This window comes from Dendroctonus ponderosae, unplaced genomic scaffold (assembly GCF_020466585.1).
Source record: "Dendroctonus ponderosae isolate FM_Combo_2020 unplaced genomic scaffold, Dpon_F_20191213v2 Dpon_F_20191213_1, whole genome shotgun sequence".
NCBI lineage: Eukaryota > Metazoa > Arthropoda > Insecta > Coleoptera > Curculionidae > Dendroctonus > Dendroctonus ponderosae.
In genome coordinates this window covers 55,350,679-55,366,391 of record NW_026017110.1, presented here as the reverse complement: position 1 = coordinate 55,366,391, position 15,713 = coordinate 55,350,679, and the positions used below count along the sequence as shown (strand labels likewise).

The 15,713-nt window shown below is 31.6% G+C and overlaps 1 protein-coding gene across 1 annotated transcript in view; it reads left to right on the top strand.

Moving 5' to 3' along the window:
• Positions 1 to 15,713, top strand: part of LOC109537874 (apolipophorins) — a 126,854-nt gene that overhangs the window by 2,010 nt on the left and 109,131 nt on the right. The window contains exons 2-3 of the mRNA XM_019904796.2: positions 5,163 to 5,213; positions 13,268 to 13,827. Coding sequence (XP_019760355.2) covers positions 5,163 to 5,213; positions 13,268 to 13,827 — 611 coding nt within the window. The remainder of the gene's footprint in view (positions 1 to 5,162; positions 5,214 to 13,267; positions 13,828 to 15,713) is intronic.

Sequence of the window (15,713 nt, the reverse complement as noted above, 5' to 3'; positions counted from 1 at the left end):
TACTAATTTTGGGGATTTGTGGTAATTAGGTACTATCATTTTTTGGAAATTAACATTTTTCTCAAAATTGGCGGAACATTCCAAAATAAACTTTAATGAACGAACAGTATTGTTGATTTAATTAATAAAAATCGCGACGCTAAGAATTCAATTTTTAGACTTTTTTTAGATTTATTTAGAGACAATTCAATTCGGCAATTGATTTGATTGATTGACGGACATTGTCTTCAACTTCTAGACCAGATTTCATGTGCATAAACATCGGTTATTTTTGTGGTGAACCCACAATATTATAATTTTGTGGAAATTAATATATTATTTGAATTTTTGTAGTTCCTGATTCTTATTTTGAATTTCATTGCCCTTCCTTTGGGTAGAATTTTGTTTTTTGTCTGCTGTAGTCCACGTCTCAGCTGTTTTTTTTTTCAATTTTTTTCTCAACTGTTTTTGGCCCAAAACATATTTACTCGAGTGCGAGACATACTATCTGAACTCCTTTCTAAGACCTCAAGTTTTTGGGGTACCGCTCGAAGCAAAGTTAGTAGTATCAGCAAAAATTAGAAAAATTATGTACACGAAAATTTGCGGATGATAATAACTTGTCACCGTTTGTCAGTGGTCAACTTCGCCGCAATTCAATCTTCCACTATCAGGGTGCCTATTTTGGTTTAATTTAGTATATTATAGGAATTGAACTACAACTGAGTTCATCTTCTACCAAAAGTAACTTACAACACTCCACATTACAACTCCTTGCATGTTTGATGTTAGCTTTTATTTACCTAAAATAATGGTACAGTTTCTGAATCAATTTGTGTTGATCAGTAACTATTAGAATTATTTAATTATTTCATTTAAAATTTTAACCATTTTATCAACTCACTCACTTTTTATATATGTATTTTGCACTGACTGAGTTTTTTGCCGATTTTGTTCATATCAGTTGCAAATTGTCATATTTAATGATGCTGCACTCGAGCTCACTATTTGGTCAATTTACTTTAAAAATTACGTTGATTATAAGATATGAGTTTTGCGAGTCAATTTTTGTCAGCCAGACTCATTGTTACATACTCATGGATTAAAATATCCTGGAAGATTACCTAAAATTCTCTTGCAGAGCCCGCTGATAATGTGAATTAGTGGTCGCATTTACTTCCAGCTATATCTTGCTTCAACAGAAGTTTTCCCAGAAATGCAGCTCTGATGCTTTTTGTTTTAATTAAATTCAAGTCCTCACCTTGCAAATTGACTCCGTTAAATATTTTAAACAGGTTTTGCTACATTTATCGTCTCTGCTTTCTAGTAGTAAGTTAAATGGATGGCAAAGCAATTCAAACCCTCTGAAAGCCAACGAACTTCTACGTATAGTAGCAAACAAGCTATTGAAAACTTCATAATTCTCACTGTAAAGTTGGTTAAATAATTTGCCATGCAATGAATTGCTTCTAATGTTCTTGAATGAATAAATGATGTAAATCTATTGAAAAATTTAGCGTGTGTTAAATGTCAATTTGCTTCGTGTGATGGTATCCAAAACGAAAACCACATTTTTTTATAAAAAAATGATCAAAATGTCTTTTATTAACTTCAATATCTTTGATTGTGTCTAAAAGCGGATGTTTAATGCAACGCTCAAATCTCCAAAGCACATGAGAAAAAAATATGTTTTCTGTTCTTTGCCTTATATCGGTTGTTGATCTGTTGATGGTGCTTTGGAATTTTTCCTGATAAAAAGATTTTGCTGAAAATGACGCTTCTAACTGAGCAACCGGAACTTTTTTTTTTCTCATTCGGGAGGCCATCGATCCACTTTCTTTTCTGGATTTGTATTACAAATTAGTCAGTAAGTAAATTACACCTGTCCCTAACATATATTATTATTTAGTGAATTACGCAAATATTTATAACTGATCATGTCATAAATTCCTTAATCATGTAGTCCGATATATACGTACTATATACGTACAGAAAAATGAGTAAAACAATAGATTTAGAAATATTAAAATTTCCGTTATTTCTTGGCTCATGAATACTGTATGTCAAGGATATGAAAAGAAGCAAAATATCTGTTTAGTTATACAACTCTAAGCATCCCCAGGGGATCCATAAAGCTAGCTACTACCTATACTAGAAAAATATTGTCTGGTCTTTATGGTTGAAAAGAAAGCATAAAATCTTGCCGGATGCATATAAAGGAATATCGTGGTTTTCAGCTTTTTGATATAATGCCTAAATACATTATTAAATCGGGAATCCCAGTTGCTATTTATAATTCCGTAGTAACTCCTCATTAGTGATCCTAAAGTTAGTTCCTAATAGCGGTTCGAATTGTATTTTTAATAAAAATCTATGCCAATCAACTTACAATTAATGCAACATTAGATGGCAATCACGACTACCCTAATTTTATTTCTGTCTTAAGTCTTAAAGAATGAATACATTTATTTAGACTACAATTTACTACTTATAAATACTTTTTTAGATGTACTGGATTCGTTCTGATTACCATCAATTCTACTAACAGTTTCTTCAAATTCTTTAACAGTAATTAATGTGATTTCGGGCTTGATCAGCCAATTTCAATATTAGATGGAACATATTGGGTCTATTTTTCTGTTCTTCCTCCTTCGGTCGGAGTTAAATTCGTTTGAATTGCTAAATGAAATTTGTACATTTGAAAGCCTGACTGAATATTGTAACGCTGGTGTTTTCCACTGCTAAAATATGGGTTCGAAATATTTCCTCTTCTGTAAAAGTGACCTCCTCTCGAAATAATGCACCATTTCCGCAGTTTGACTTCAAATCTAGGTTTCATTCGTTTTTTTTAAACAGCAGGCCAAAATCGCTGGAGAAATATGTCAGGGCCAAAAAACTTTTACATTTTTTGACTATAGTCAAATTTTGCAGCTCTGAAATTCGTTTCGAGTAGAGCAGTTTTAAATCTGCTATTTATTTCGGATTTTAACTTCCTCCTTATAGTGTCGGAAAGCCTTAGTAACTCAGATATTCGGATACAAATATTTACGAGTTAAAACCATTTCTTTAGTTAGATCTGTACTACTTGTCCTGAGACTCTGAGTCAGTTTTTTCGGATTTCTCTTATGTACTTTGTTGTTCGGATTTGAACTTTATTCTATTCTTTATTCTCATAATTTGCGTTACAGAATACCTGAAACAATTTTCTTAGGAAATAAGGTAGCTCTACCTCCGCTATTTAACTTCTATAGAAAATGCTCGCATTTATATTAATTAACGTTATCGTGGGTACTTTATGAGGCATTAAATACAAATTTTCATATATAATATTTCCTATACAGCCAACAAGTCTAAAATTTTAATTTTCCGGTAAACCCATTTTGTAATAAAAGCACGATTTGATTAATTACTTGCAGCATAGATAAACTACATGAGTCTAATAGAATTTTGCGCGACAAACTTCCAGTTGAATTGCCAGCTCTCTAGTAAACAAAACAGGAAACACCTTGCACTGACTGAAAACCGAGGTGAAAACATATTTCAACATTTCGGTTTCACCGTTAAATCCTTAGAAAGATACATTTTCGTTTTTAGTAATTCGTCTTTTTGATTGTACCAAAGTAATTAATATAATTCTAAATTTATTTCTTGATTAATATAACAAGGGTGTATTTGTATAGATTATTTTTCCATAATTTCAGTACATTCAATACTACGTGGGCGATTGTTTGATTTGTTTTCAAGATTATTCATTTTTTATTGCTCTGCTAGCTTGAGCTTTAAAAGCATTTGATAGCGGCTAAAAATTTGAACATTTTTTAGGTAATATTTATGTCTTTTCGACTATATATTTAAACACTCTTGCATTTTGCGTACCATTAGGAATTCCTAAAACATTCATATTAGCAAAATTTAAAGCATGTCAGTCGTTCTTCTGCTCCTTTTTAAACTTTAATAAAGGACCTTTGTTCAAAATAGTTAAGCATGTGTGATGGATGCGCTTCCAAACACTTCTACTATAAATTACGGGTTAGTTTTAGACTTGTAAGCAATCTGCAATTACCCGATAACCGAATAATCGATTTTTAAACAAACTTTGCCTATATATCCTTTAAGTGGGGCATTGAGAACGGTGAAAGTTTTAACACAAGCATTAAAACCTAATTCTCTTTCGCCAAAAGATTGTATGGTTAAATTTAGTGCCTCGCTTGTCCACTTACAATATTTGGTTTTAAGCATCCTATGAAACGCAAAACTAACAAGATTTACGTTAGCTTTGCCTCGATTCGATCGATCTAAGTGCGGGAACAAACGGTGTTAAATCGAGAAACCATGTATTTTTTTAACTTTGTATCCAGTGGGACAAAATCTATTATACTGAGATTTTCCTTAACTGTTTTTGGACATAGTCATAATAGAAGATAGTAGGGAAAGTTTTGTTAGTTGACTCCCAACCAAGTGATCATGCGATTTTGCTTTGAAGTGTATTGGAGAGCAAACAATTAATAAAGGTCAACGATGAAATATTTTATTTATAACAAGAAACGTTTTGTTAATCCACCGTTGCGATCCTTCCGTCCAATGATAGCTAGCAATGAGTGAGTTACTACTCGTACTAAAAATAAAAAACATACTCGTGTAGTTAATGAAAGTACCTACATACACGTTTGAATGCATGATGGTACCGGAGTCAAGAACTTGTCTACAAATTAACTTGTACATATATATAAATTTCAGTTGCTGTTCTCGACTTATGGCTTGGTTCTTATATCTATGTTAACGAAATTACACTTACGCTTCGCACATCTCATTATTTTCCTTCCAATATTATCAATAATATAGGAAAGCTAAGTGCTCTAATAGCATGTAGTGTTGGAATAAATGTCAATTCTGAAATTTAACATCAATTAATGCCAAGAGATTATATTAGTCTTTAAACCACCAGCCTAAATTCAGATTCTAATGACACCGCTGTGCGGTTTTCAGAATTATTCAACCTATATTTAACGCACCTGCCAAATGAGAAATAATAACAGTTTATCGGAAATCAATAACGTAGATAATTTAGAGCGATTACCACAGATTTAAATGATGGAATTATGCGAAGCGTAAATATGAAATATGTTTAGAAAACCATAGTCATTTGACCTTTAATAAGTTTTAATTGCATTTTTTTGTTCCAGATCCCTTGAAAGATCCTACGATATGCGGTATTCCAGCATGTCCAGATACAGGTGAGTGGATTTGTACACAATAAATGTTCATATTATCTGCATGTTCATATTGTCTGTATGCTGATGCATCTAATATATTTTCCTTGCCTTCAAATTTTGCACAAAATATATTTGTCACTTGTACGAATTCTGCTAATTAATGTAAACGTTATTTGCGTTCAATGTTTCTTCCGCTTAATTTTATATTCATTATGCTAATTTAGTCCCTTATGCCTTCTTTCTTCTACATTTGCGTCTATGTGGTCACTTCGAAAATACTAATTTTATATTCGAAAAAATACGATATTTTATCCCATACGATTTTAAATGCTGAATACGAACGAACACATATTTATTATATATAAACCCTTTATTAAAATAGCTTTTAGTTTAAAAGCTGCAAATTATTTGAAAAACATATACGAGTATGTTTTTTGCATGACTGGATTTGTAAGAGTGTTACCAGGATTGGAGAAATGACGATATTATTTGGATAGAAATAAGGATATTTAATACGAATTAGCGAGGGTTGAAGAGGGACAAAGCATTGAGCCTACACAGTGTCCAGTTTTTGTAGCACAATATTTTCCATGTATTTATTCCCCACGCACGTAATATTACTTAAGATTTTTAAGCGCCTTTTTAAATATTCGAACATTGATTTATTAAGGAAATTTATAACGTTCAATTGCTTATTTCTCTTTTTTGGCTCCTGAATTTTTTGATATAACTAGAGCGATTTCTATTTTTTATTTAAACTTCATAACAAAACAATAATAAGCTACTTTACCAGACATTTGCTCAAGGGCTTTGACCATGTTCTTCTAAAATGTGGGTCTTCTGTGTAATCTATGTTTACAGCGCAATGGAGATAAAATTCATAGTCATTTGTTTTGATTGTACATATTTTGGTAAAATCATTCGAGAACATTACCGATCCTTAATTTATTTTGTACAATATACTGTTGCCCGCTTATCTTAATTTCTTTTATATATATATTTCGAATGTTTTCGAATTATGCTTGATGAAAACAGTAACTAGGATTACTTTGTTATTTCGCACGCTAAATTGCTCCGAACTCATGAAAGGCCAACGCACATTTGAGGCTCTCACTATTATATGAGGAGAGGATTGCTTTTAAAAAAATCCAAATTTAAAACCAAATATTGACAAATATTGAACAAGTCAAGAAACCGTCAGGATATAAATTTCAAAAGAAATATCAACAAAAAATAAAAATAAAAATTATGTAAGTTTTGAAACTCAAGTGATCTTTGTCAAAATTTCGTAATGTCACACTATATATAGAAATTCGCATGACTTTGTTAAGTAATCAACGTACTTCTATAATTTATAGTTTGCTGGTATTATTTGTCGCTTTGTATTGACGTTTGATGGCCATTTATTGATTCTATGTGAAGTTTTTCAGCGGTTTAATAACCTTTAATTATTCGCCCTGTCCCATCGTTAAGCAGTAAACTTTTCACAAAGGTCTATTTAGTAAAACCAATATTAAAACGAAAAACGGAACTAATAAAAAAACTTTTAATTGAAGAGCAATTCTGTTCCTCAATTGAATATTTATCAAACAGGCGCTTGAAAAGCCTGTCGGCAAATTTATCACCTGCAAATCAATTTGTAGTATAATTTTCCCATTGTGTACGCATTAAGCGTTTGAAAGCTTTCGGAAACTAAAAATTCGAAGTAATTCCCTACGGACTCGAAGCTATTTTCCCGGAAAAAAGCAGCTCACCCTGAGCTTCAAAAACCTAGTAATTTAAATTTTATCCGTGCCAAGTCATATAACTTATCTAGTCCCAGAAAAGGTCGAATCGTTTAAGTTAAAATCAAACTGCGGAAACAATTCAAATCTTTGTTCAGACATATGTATGTATGTAAGTATGCATAATGGAACGCGGAATAATGTTTATATATTCCCATGGAAAGTCCGTAAAAGTTTACTAACGCCAGAAATTTGAATGCATGTTTCGAAAAAATGTATAGGTATTATTATACAAGCGAGATCGTATTAATAAACAAATTCAAGACTACTTGTTGAAGTAGGAATGAACGTAAATAACATTATTCAAGAATATAGATTGCTGCTGCAGAATATTCAAACATTTATTTTATTTTGAGTCCAAGTATAAAATAAAGTGGTAATAGTGTTTTTAAAGGATTCCAAAAATGTAATTCTGCTTTTTAAATACACTAGAATTATTTTATTCGCCAATATTCATGAATTAATTTCTGCCATGGAAGTGGCAAAAGCCTAGAAAATATCAACGATTTACTGGAAAACCCTTAACTAACAGAAAAGTTGAAATCGGAGGTGAATGGATTTATATGGAACAATAGGATAAGCGCTTGAGAACTTGAATCACAACTGCTCCGTTTCGGAAGTATTTTACGGCCATCCAAACAAAATTATTGAAATATCCCCAGAGCATCTAAACTAAAGCTGTATGCTTGCTGGATTGGTTTTCAGTGGTACGGAGAAAAGCTTTATTATTTATAATAAAGATCCAATATATTCTATAGGATAACCGATCTTATAGTATACTATAATAGCCTCAACTAGTCACTTAAAATAATTGCAATATGGCTTGCGTAAATGTTCTTGTATAGCTGTTGTTGGGGCAAGTCATGTTTGTTTGATGGTAAACGAATAAGCAGGTAATCAAATTATGATTAAATCCAATTTGTTTCCTATCAAGAGCGATTTTGATAGGTTTTCCAAATACTCTGTATTTTAATGTGAAAGTTACTCGTACTTTCGATCTAAATCCAGAAATTTCAAACACTCACATTACCTTATTTGCCATATAACTTTTAATATGGTTTGAAATAACCACCCTGTATACACTTAACAGAGCAGCAGCAGAAAATGTTGTTTTATAATGTATGATATGTAGGGACGCTTTGGTTAATACTTTTTATTTGGGAAAAGAGAGTCGACTGGATATATTTACACAATTGAATTAAACATAATGCCAGACTTATGTTTAATTCAATTGCATAAAGTACCAAATGATGGAAGGTTTACTGTTGAGAAAATAGTCCTCAGAAAATCTACTAAATCGAATGTTTCAGTCTAATTATTTTACAGTTTTACCGATTTAATGTTGAATTACGGCTGATTATTATTATCCTGGCTGTTAAAATATACTTAAATTAACAGAAAAGTTTTAAAATTAGTAGAAAACGTAAAACAAGCCCACGTACTGGGTTGTCTTTTCTTGTATAGAAATACCAGTTTCACATACACAGGTCTACGCCAGTTAGAATCATAAAGAATCATAAGAGAACGTTTTTTAAATTACTTTTACGAACAAAAGTTGCTGCTTTTTTATTATTATTTTAAAACAAACTAATATTAGCGTCATTGAACTGGAAGTAGCGTATACAAGGTGGGTTACAAAGCCTTATATAATATACAAATTTCTATTCGATTTGTAAAAATTATTCCGCTTGCAACATTTACAAAATACTTTTCAATTAAGTACCTATAATCTGAAGAAATTCGGACCAAAATATTTAAAGAAACGTAATTCGAATCGATTTTTATCGCATAAATTTGAATTGCCTGTAATCTCATTTTATGCGAAACAACATACGTTAAATTACGCAACATGATTACCGCGATTATCCAATAAAAATAACACATTTCATTCATTAGCCATCTGGGTCAACTATTTCCGACACCAATTATAATTATATACAGTATTTCAAGCCAAAACATTTATTGTATTCGCTTAATTGTTCAGGGCAGGTTTTATTCATGTAGAAACGATATTAGTTATATGTATTTAAAATTACGAGTTTTAGGTGCAATTATTGTTTAGCGGCTATATCTTTTATAGATAGTTAACCTGTCCTTCTGTTCTGAAAGTCCTTTAACTTCAAATTTAAATCACAATTTTTATTCACCTCATTTAAGTATGCCAGTTTTCCGTTTATTTCTGTTCATCTATAACAATTTCGCGGCTTATTACTTCTTGATATTGTTTCTTCCTCTGCTTTTAGAGTCGTAGTAGTTTTTTAACTCCGTTATTCTAGCTATTCGGTGTTTCTTAATCAGGCACTTATTTTGCTAGTTTTCCCAGTTTTCATTAATTGAATACTGTGACTCCTAATATACACGGTGTCTCGTAAGCACATGATGAAAAGAGCACTGCGACATTTATTTGTCCAAATGAAGACAAACTGAGTTAACTTTGATAAATTAAAAATGTCCGGCTCGACTGCTATTGAAGGCCAGAGTTCACCTAAAAAAAGTTTTTTAAATATCGGGAGAATGATTCAATGCATTTGAGGAAAACTGACTGTGAATTTATTCTTATGTCAGACTCATATTTTCATGAAGCAACAGAGCGTATTCGCTTTCGGCGTAAGTAGTGAGTATCTTGGCAGAAAAATTACTATTAATTTTTATTTGGGGGCTAAAATTAACTGACTTGTTGTGCTCTTTGTAAACTATATGGTTTTTGCGCAATTTTTTTTTTTGCTTTCCTGCTAAATAAAAATTTCAGACACTCACTTTAAATGTAGCATTAAGATCAGTTCAACAAACAGTTCATTACAGCTACCAACCAAATAAAAAGTTCTGGTGGTTTTTGTACCAATACAAGCAAGAATTATGCTTCAGCAAAATATCAGTCTTACAAAAGAACAATTTTACAGCGAGTTTCATTAAAACCCATCGATTCGTTCTTCGGATATATCAAAAGATAATCTTTTAAAAGAATTTTGACCATCAATAGCTTCTGCAGACATTTTTTCTTAATAAAAGTTACATCAGGTTGTCTTCCTTTGAGCCAAAGAATATGGCAGTACCATTTTGATCATGTGTTTACGGGATACCATGTATATTGAATAAAAACGAATTACTCTCCTACTTCAGAGGTTTCTGGTAGACATTCTTAAAGCGTTGAGAATACTTTGCGTTCTCTAACATAAAGATGCGATTCTGAGTTAGGAAAAATAAATTGCAATCTGAAAGTTATAATGTCGTGTAAATGTGAACATAGTAGCAGCGATAAAAGTATCTTAAAATATTTAAAATCTATTGGATATAAAATGGCTTGTTATGTTTTTTAGATTTGTCTGCTCTAGCACCTCCTTTATTTCTTCCATCAACCTTTAAGCCCATGTAATTCAATCGTGCATAGATAAATAGTTACGTTAATACATACCACTTGATCGATACGTCGCTTACAATTTCGATAGAAACAATAAAAAAATATAAATTATAATAAGGACTTTCCAAGTCTCCAATTTAAAGTTCGATTCGCATATCGAATTTCCAATTCAGTAGGAGATAACAAGGGGTTGTCTCCTGTTGCCAGAGCTTGAAATTTCTTCACCACAAGCTTTAAATTTCCGGAAGCTTCGCCATTAATGCAACTAAAGAGAAAGTAGATTCTATTAGTTTTGTATACTTTTATGGTAATTTTACTCTTCACGTTTTTCATATGTCTTAAATCCAATATTTTATTCGTCCTGCGCGCTTTGTTGCCTGTTATTGCAGTAAGGTAAACAACTTAAAAATGGTTTAAGTAAGTCACAAATTCTATATTTATACCTACACTGATTTTGTGGTTCGGTAAACTATAAGTTTTTTGGAAATAATTCTCAAATAACATATTCCTTGTTAATTTTCATAAGTGCAAGTTAATTTGAATACGGAAATCTAAACATACTGAACATTTTTTATTCAGCCAAACGAACAATTTTTCTCTTGAAAAGCCTGTTGATGTGTGGTGTGAGATACTAAAATATGATTTTCGTGCAGGATCCAACATCAGAGAGGTCATAGGCAGATAGACATAGATAGAGCTGTGCGAATAGAAATTAATTTTATTCGGGAAATTATCTAAATTTGAACTTGTAAGGAATGTAATATGCTATCATGTTTAGCAGTTATATCAAGTGGTTCACCATAAAAGAAATAAACGATTTTTACCAGAAAAGCACATTTAGCGGTTTCTGCTATGGTAAATGGACAATACCCGTGCACAAGAAAATGACAAAGTGTTAGACGATAATGTCAAGAAGATGGAGTGTAATACACAATAGTATCGTATACGTGGGAGTTATCTCATTGTACATAGTTACTATGTTCCACTGTCATTTTTTCCGACTCTGGAAAGGTATAGTGTAGCATAATGCGGATAATGGGGTTTTCAAGTGACATATTATCTTGTTTATACTCGAGCAATTTTTGACACACACAGCAGGAATGTGTAAAGTTAGTAAAGCCATTCAAAAATTGTGCTGCTTTGATTGGTTGTGCGACTGGCAGATCAAATTGTACCTTTCACATATCGATATATTTGATTTATTTATCAGAACCTACATATATGTGTTTTTGAACTTTAAATAAAAAACCAGGTCCCTCGATTGTAGCTGATGCTGAAAATACAATAGAATACTTTGATTTCCATACCTACATTTTGCTACATTTTCCTAGATGTTCCAAAAAATTAGTCTTCCTACCATCATCAAAGTGTGTTCATGTATTTATGAGACGGCTGGTAAGGCTGGAAGCTTCGAATAGAAAATACATTTCAGAAACTTATGCACTTCACGTCTCCATATATGTAGACATTGGCGTCCAAAACTTAAAAAAATCCGAAATTCTATTTCTGAAACTCTGGAATTCCATTTCGGCAAAATAGAGTACGAAATAAAGGTAGCCATACTAAACGCCAACAAAAGCCGAGTAAAGAGTATTTGAAAATTTTAATTGCAAAGTTTTCCGTATGTATCAGTACGAGGCTTCGTTTCTACGGAAATGGTTTTGGAAAACGTGATACACAATTTTAATGATAAAAACCTTCTTTGCCATACATTTCTTAAATAAGTCTTTAAAACCCGTACAAAAATTCAGCTTGCTCTGGAATAACGAGTACCAATTTTAAAGTCTCAAGCCTGTCGGGGGTATTTTAAGCTGTTAGCTGCCATAACTGATGAAACATAAAAAAAACGGATTTGATTGCTAAAAGTATTAACTTTCTTTATCTTCTTCTAACTTAAAAAACGCTCAAGAACATTATAATTTTCAAATTCCGAAAATTTTTGGTTCATTGTTTTTGGGAGTTTCTGGTTTTTTTAATTGCATTTGAAAAACACGAAAATTTACTTTATTCCGTGTTTCAAAATTTAAACTCGGTCTGCACATACTCTTGCTTTAAGTTATATACGATTTTAGGTACTTACTTCTCAAACTAAGGTTATATTAGCTCGTAGTTGTTTTTCCGGGTTTCTGGTGCATTGAAATCGCATTTCAGAAATTAAAGCAATCAAAAATTATGCAATCTTTGAAATCGGCTCAAAACTGAGCTTGTTTTGAGCTAAATAGCGTTTTGGATTTAAAACTCAAATACTTTACTGTTCAATTTTCCTTTAAGTTTATAACTTTTTAACATTAAAGACATGTTTTCAAAGATCAAAACGTTCTCTTTCATCTATTTGTTTTCAATTCAAAATCGGATGCAACCTCAACCTGTTTTGATCCCAAGCGTGTTTGGGATTTTATACCTACATCTACCTCCATAATTTTAAGGGCTTGCTGGAATTAGCAGCAATTTGATCATCAAGTTATGTCCTTTTAGCCCATTAGTCAGTAGTGTATGAAGTAATATTTAAATATAACGAAGTCTTCAAATATTCCAGAGTATTTTCAGTTTTTCTTGTGCTTGGCGAAAGTTATTTATTCCTTTCTAAAGCCGCGTCCTCACTGGTTTGGCTATGCTAAATGGCATGACATTGTTGGTTCTAGTGTGGACGTTTTATTTGACATTACCGAGTAATCAAAGTTGCACAAAAGCCAATTTATTTGTCGAATTTAGCCAGAAGAGACTCGGCTTTACAATCAAAGTGTTTCATTTAAAAGTAATCTAGACAATTATTTCAAAATTACTCAACGTGTCTAAGAATAAATCACTTCCAGCCTACAAAATCATTTAATTTTTTTCGAAGAAAAAGTTAAAATAAATTAATCTGTTATGTAATTAAATTGAGGTATATTTATAATTATAAATTTAATTACGAATTAAATATTTTGTTTCAGGTCACAAATTTAAATATGTACCAGAAAGATACTACACCTATAAGTATTCCATCGAAGCAAGAAGTATATTCAACGGTACAAGTAAAAACGAGTCAACATTGTTCATTGATGCTGACGTTACGTTTAATTTCTTAACGCCATGTGATGGCTTGCTGACCCTTTCCGACGTAACATTAAGCGAAATTGCCTCAAGAGACAATGAAGAAAATCCCACTTCCACTAATAGTCAGCTATTTTCCGACATGATAAGCGAATCCACTCTTAGGTTTGCCTTCAAAGACGGAATTGTCTATGAAATATGTCCAGACGAGAATGAAAAAACGTATCCTTTGAATTTTAAACGAGGAATTTTATCGATGATTCAAAATAGCATGAAAAGATTTGACTTGGATTATTCCGGAGATGAAGAAGATGTTAGAGGTGTTTGCTCGACTACTTATGCTGTTCTCGGAGCAAAAGAAACCAGTCTACTCATAGAGAAAACAAAAAAACTGGATAGTTGCACCGACAGAATAAAAATCAACTCTGTTATTCAGATGACTCCATCCACTTTTCAATCGGTTAGTACATTTTTTACCAATTGCTTTACTCGTATGTCTAAAATATAAGATACATTTTATTCGAAGAATTTTAAAATAATACTTATTCCCTAAAACACGTTCTTTTTTTTCTTCCTGGAAGCGAAATCAGTTTTAAAATTATTATTTATTTGCTCATTCAGTAATGGACTTGGGGACTGTGCTTTGAACCCTGAAACCTGAATCAAATCGATTATTGAACTTCTTCAAATGTTCATGAATTTTGAACGAATTTAATTATTCGAATAAAATATGACTGAATCGCCTGAACCGCCGCCGTTCAGTTTGCATAAGGTTTAATACAACTCGTAAAATCCTACGCCCTCTGATTACTTCTAAAGTACTTCTCCAATTCGCTTCTACTGAGCCCATTTAAAAAATATTAAATTGTAAATAAAATTTTTCACTTCATTACATTCAAAAATGTTGTTGCCTTGTGACCAGTAATCCATTTTACTTTTCTGAATCCCATCAAAGCAGATGCAATCACTGAGTTGTAATAACATGTCCTCATATTTGCGCTGATTAGTCTGCAAACTCGTTTGAATCATCAAATAAAATTATTCTACACGGCTCGACTTTTACTAAATATTACAATAAATTTATCAGAACAATTGTTTTAATAGTCCGGTTGATAATAGAATGGTTTACCAATAAATGACAACAATAGTAAAATAAAGCTGACAATTGGAGTTGGTCGAAACGTTTTCAATATTTTCATGTGCGATAGATCGAAAAAGCCTTAATTAGTGCAAAGATCAATCTATTTAATTTGCAGCAAATTGAAATCATTGCTTTCACCTGAAAAGTAATCAAACTATATTTTATTATATTGAGGGCATGTGTTTATACATTATTCTCAATATGCTGCAAAAGTTCGGAGTTTCAAGTTGTTTAAATTCCAAACTGGGTGAGTAAATATGGTTTTAAATTTGTTGCTCCTGATATCAGGGATTAAATTATTTTGGTAAAATATTTTTATTTACATGGGTTTATTTAATCAATAGCTAATTACAATTCAAAGTGCTTTTTATTACTTTAATATACAAATCCTTATTTTTACAAGATTTGCATGCTTTCCTATTAGAATTAAAAGCTCAAATTTGGTTAAATTTCTGATCAACGTGATTTAACTTCTTATTTGGGAAATCTCTTTTAGCACCGATTTCTTAAAACTCTGCTGTTTCAACTAAGTCTTATGTATACTGTTTGAGGACGATAATATAATAATTAAAATATATATTTTGTCTGGATTGTTGACACCGCTATTTCCTTTTCAAAGTTTTTCTTTTAATTCGTTTCAAAAATAACAGTTCTTCCCTTTGCACCTATCCATGAATATATCAACACTTTCATGTTGTAGAGAACTATACTAATTGTAAAAAGATAGTTGAAACACTTTAGGACAAGATGCCTGATTACCTTTGGTTGTCTACTTTATCCAGCCCCATTTTAATGGGTGACACTGGAAATAAAGATTTGAGTTCTCCATTGAAAATTTTTCATTCTAAAAAATACTAGATACACTTCTGATAAAAAAACATTCTGAAAAATACTTTCGGTACTTTACATTCGTATAGTTAACTCTATAGGTCAAGAGAAAGCCGTATCATCTATTTTCTTTATAACACAATAACTCTTTCAATATTTTTTTCCAGGAATTCAACGTTCGAACGCAAGTTTATTCTACTTACGTATAGAATTGTTATACTTCGTTAATTTTTGTTGCTAATGCTGGTTATTTATTCTCAATTTCATCACTTCCTTTCAGCTGATAAATGTTCTTTCATTGTCGAAGTTATTAACTGCAAACACAATTGTCTAACCCCATAATCAGAGGTTTCAAAATAATCAACTAAACTAATAAA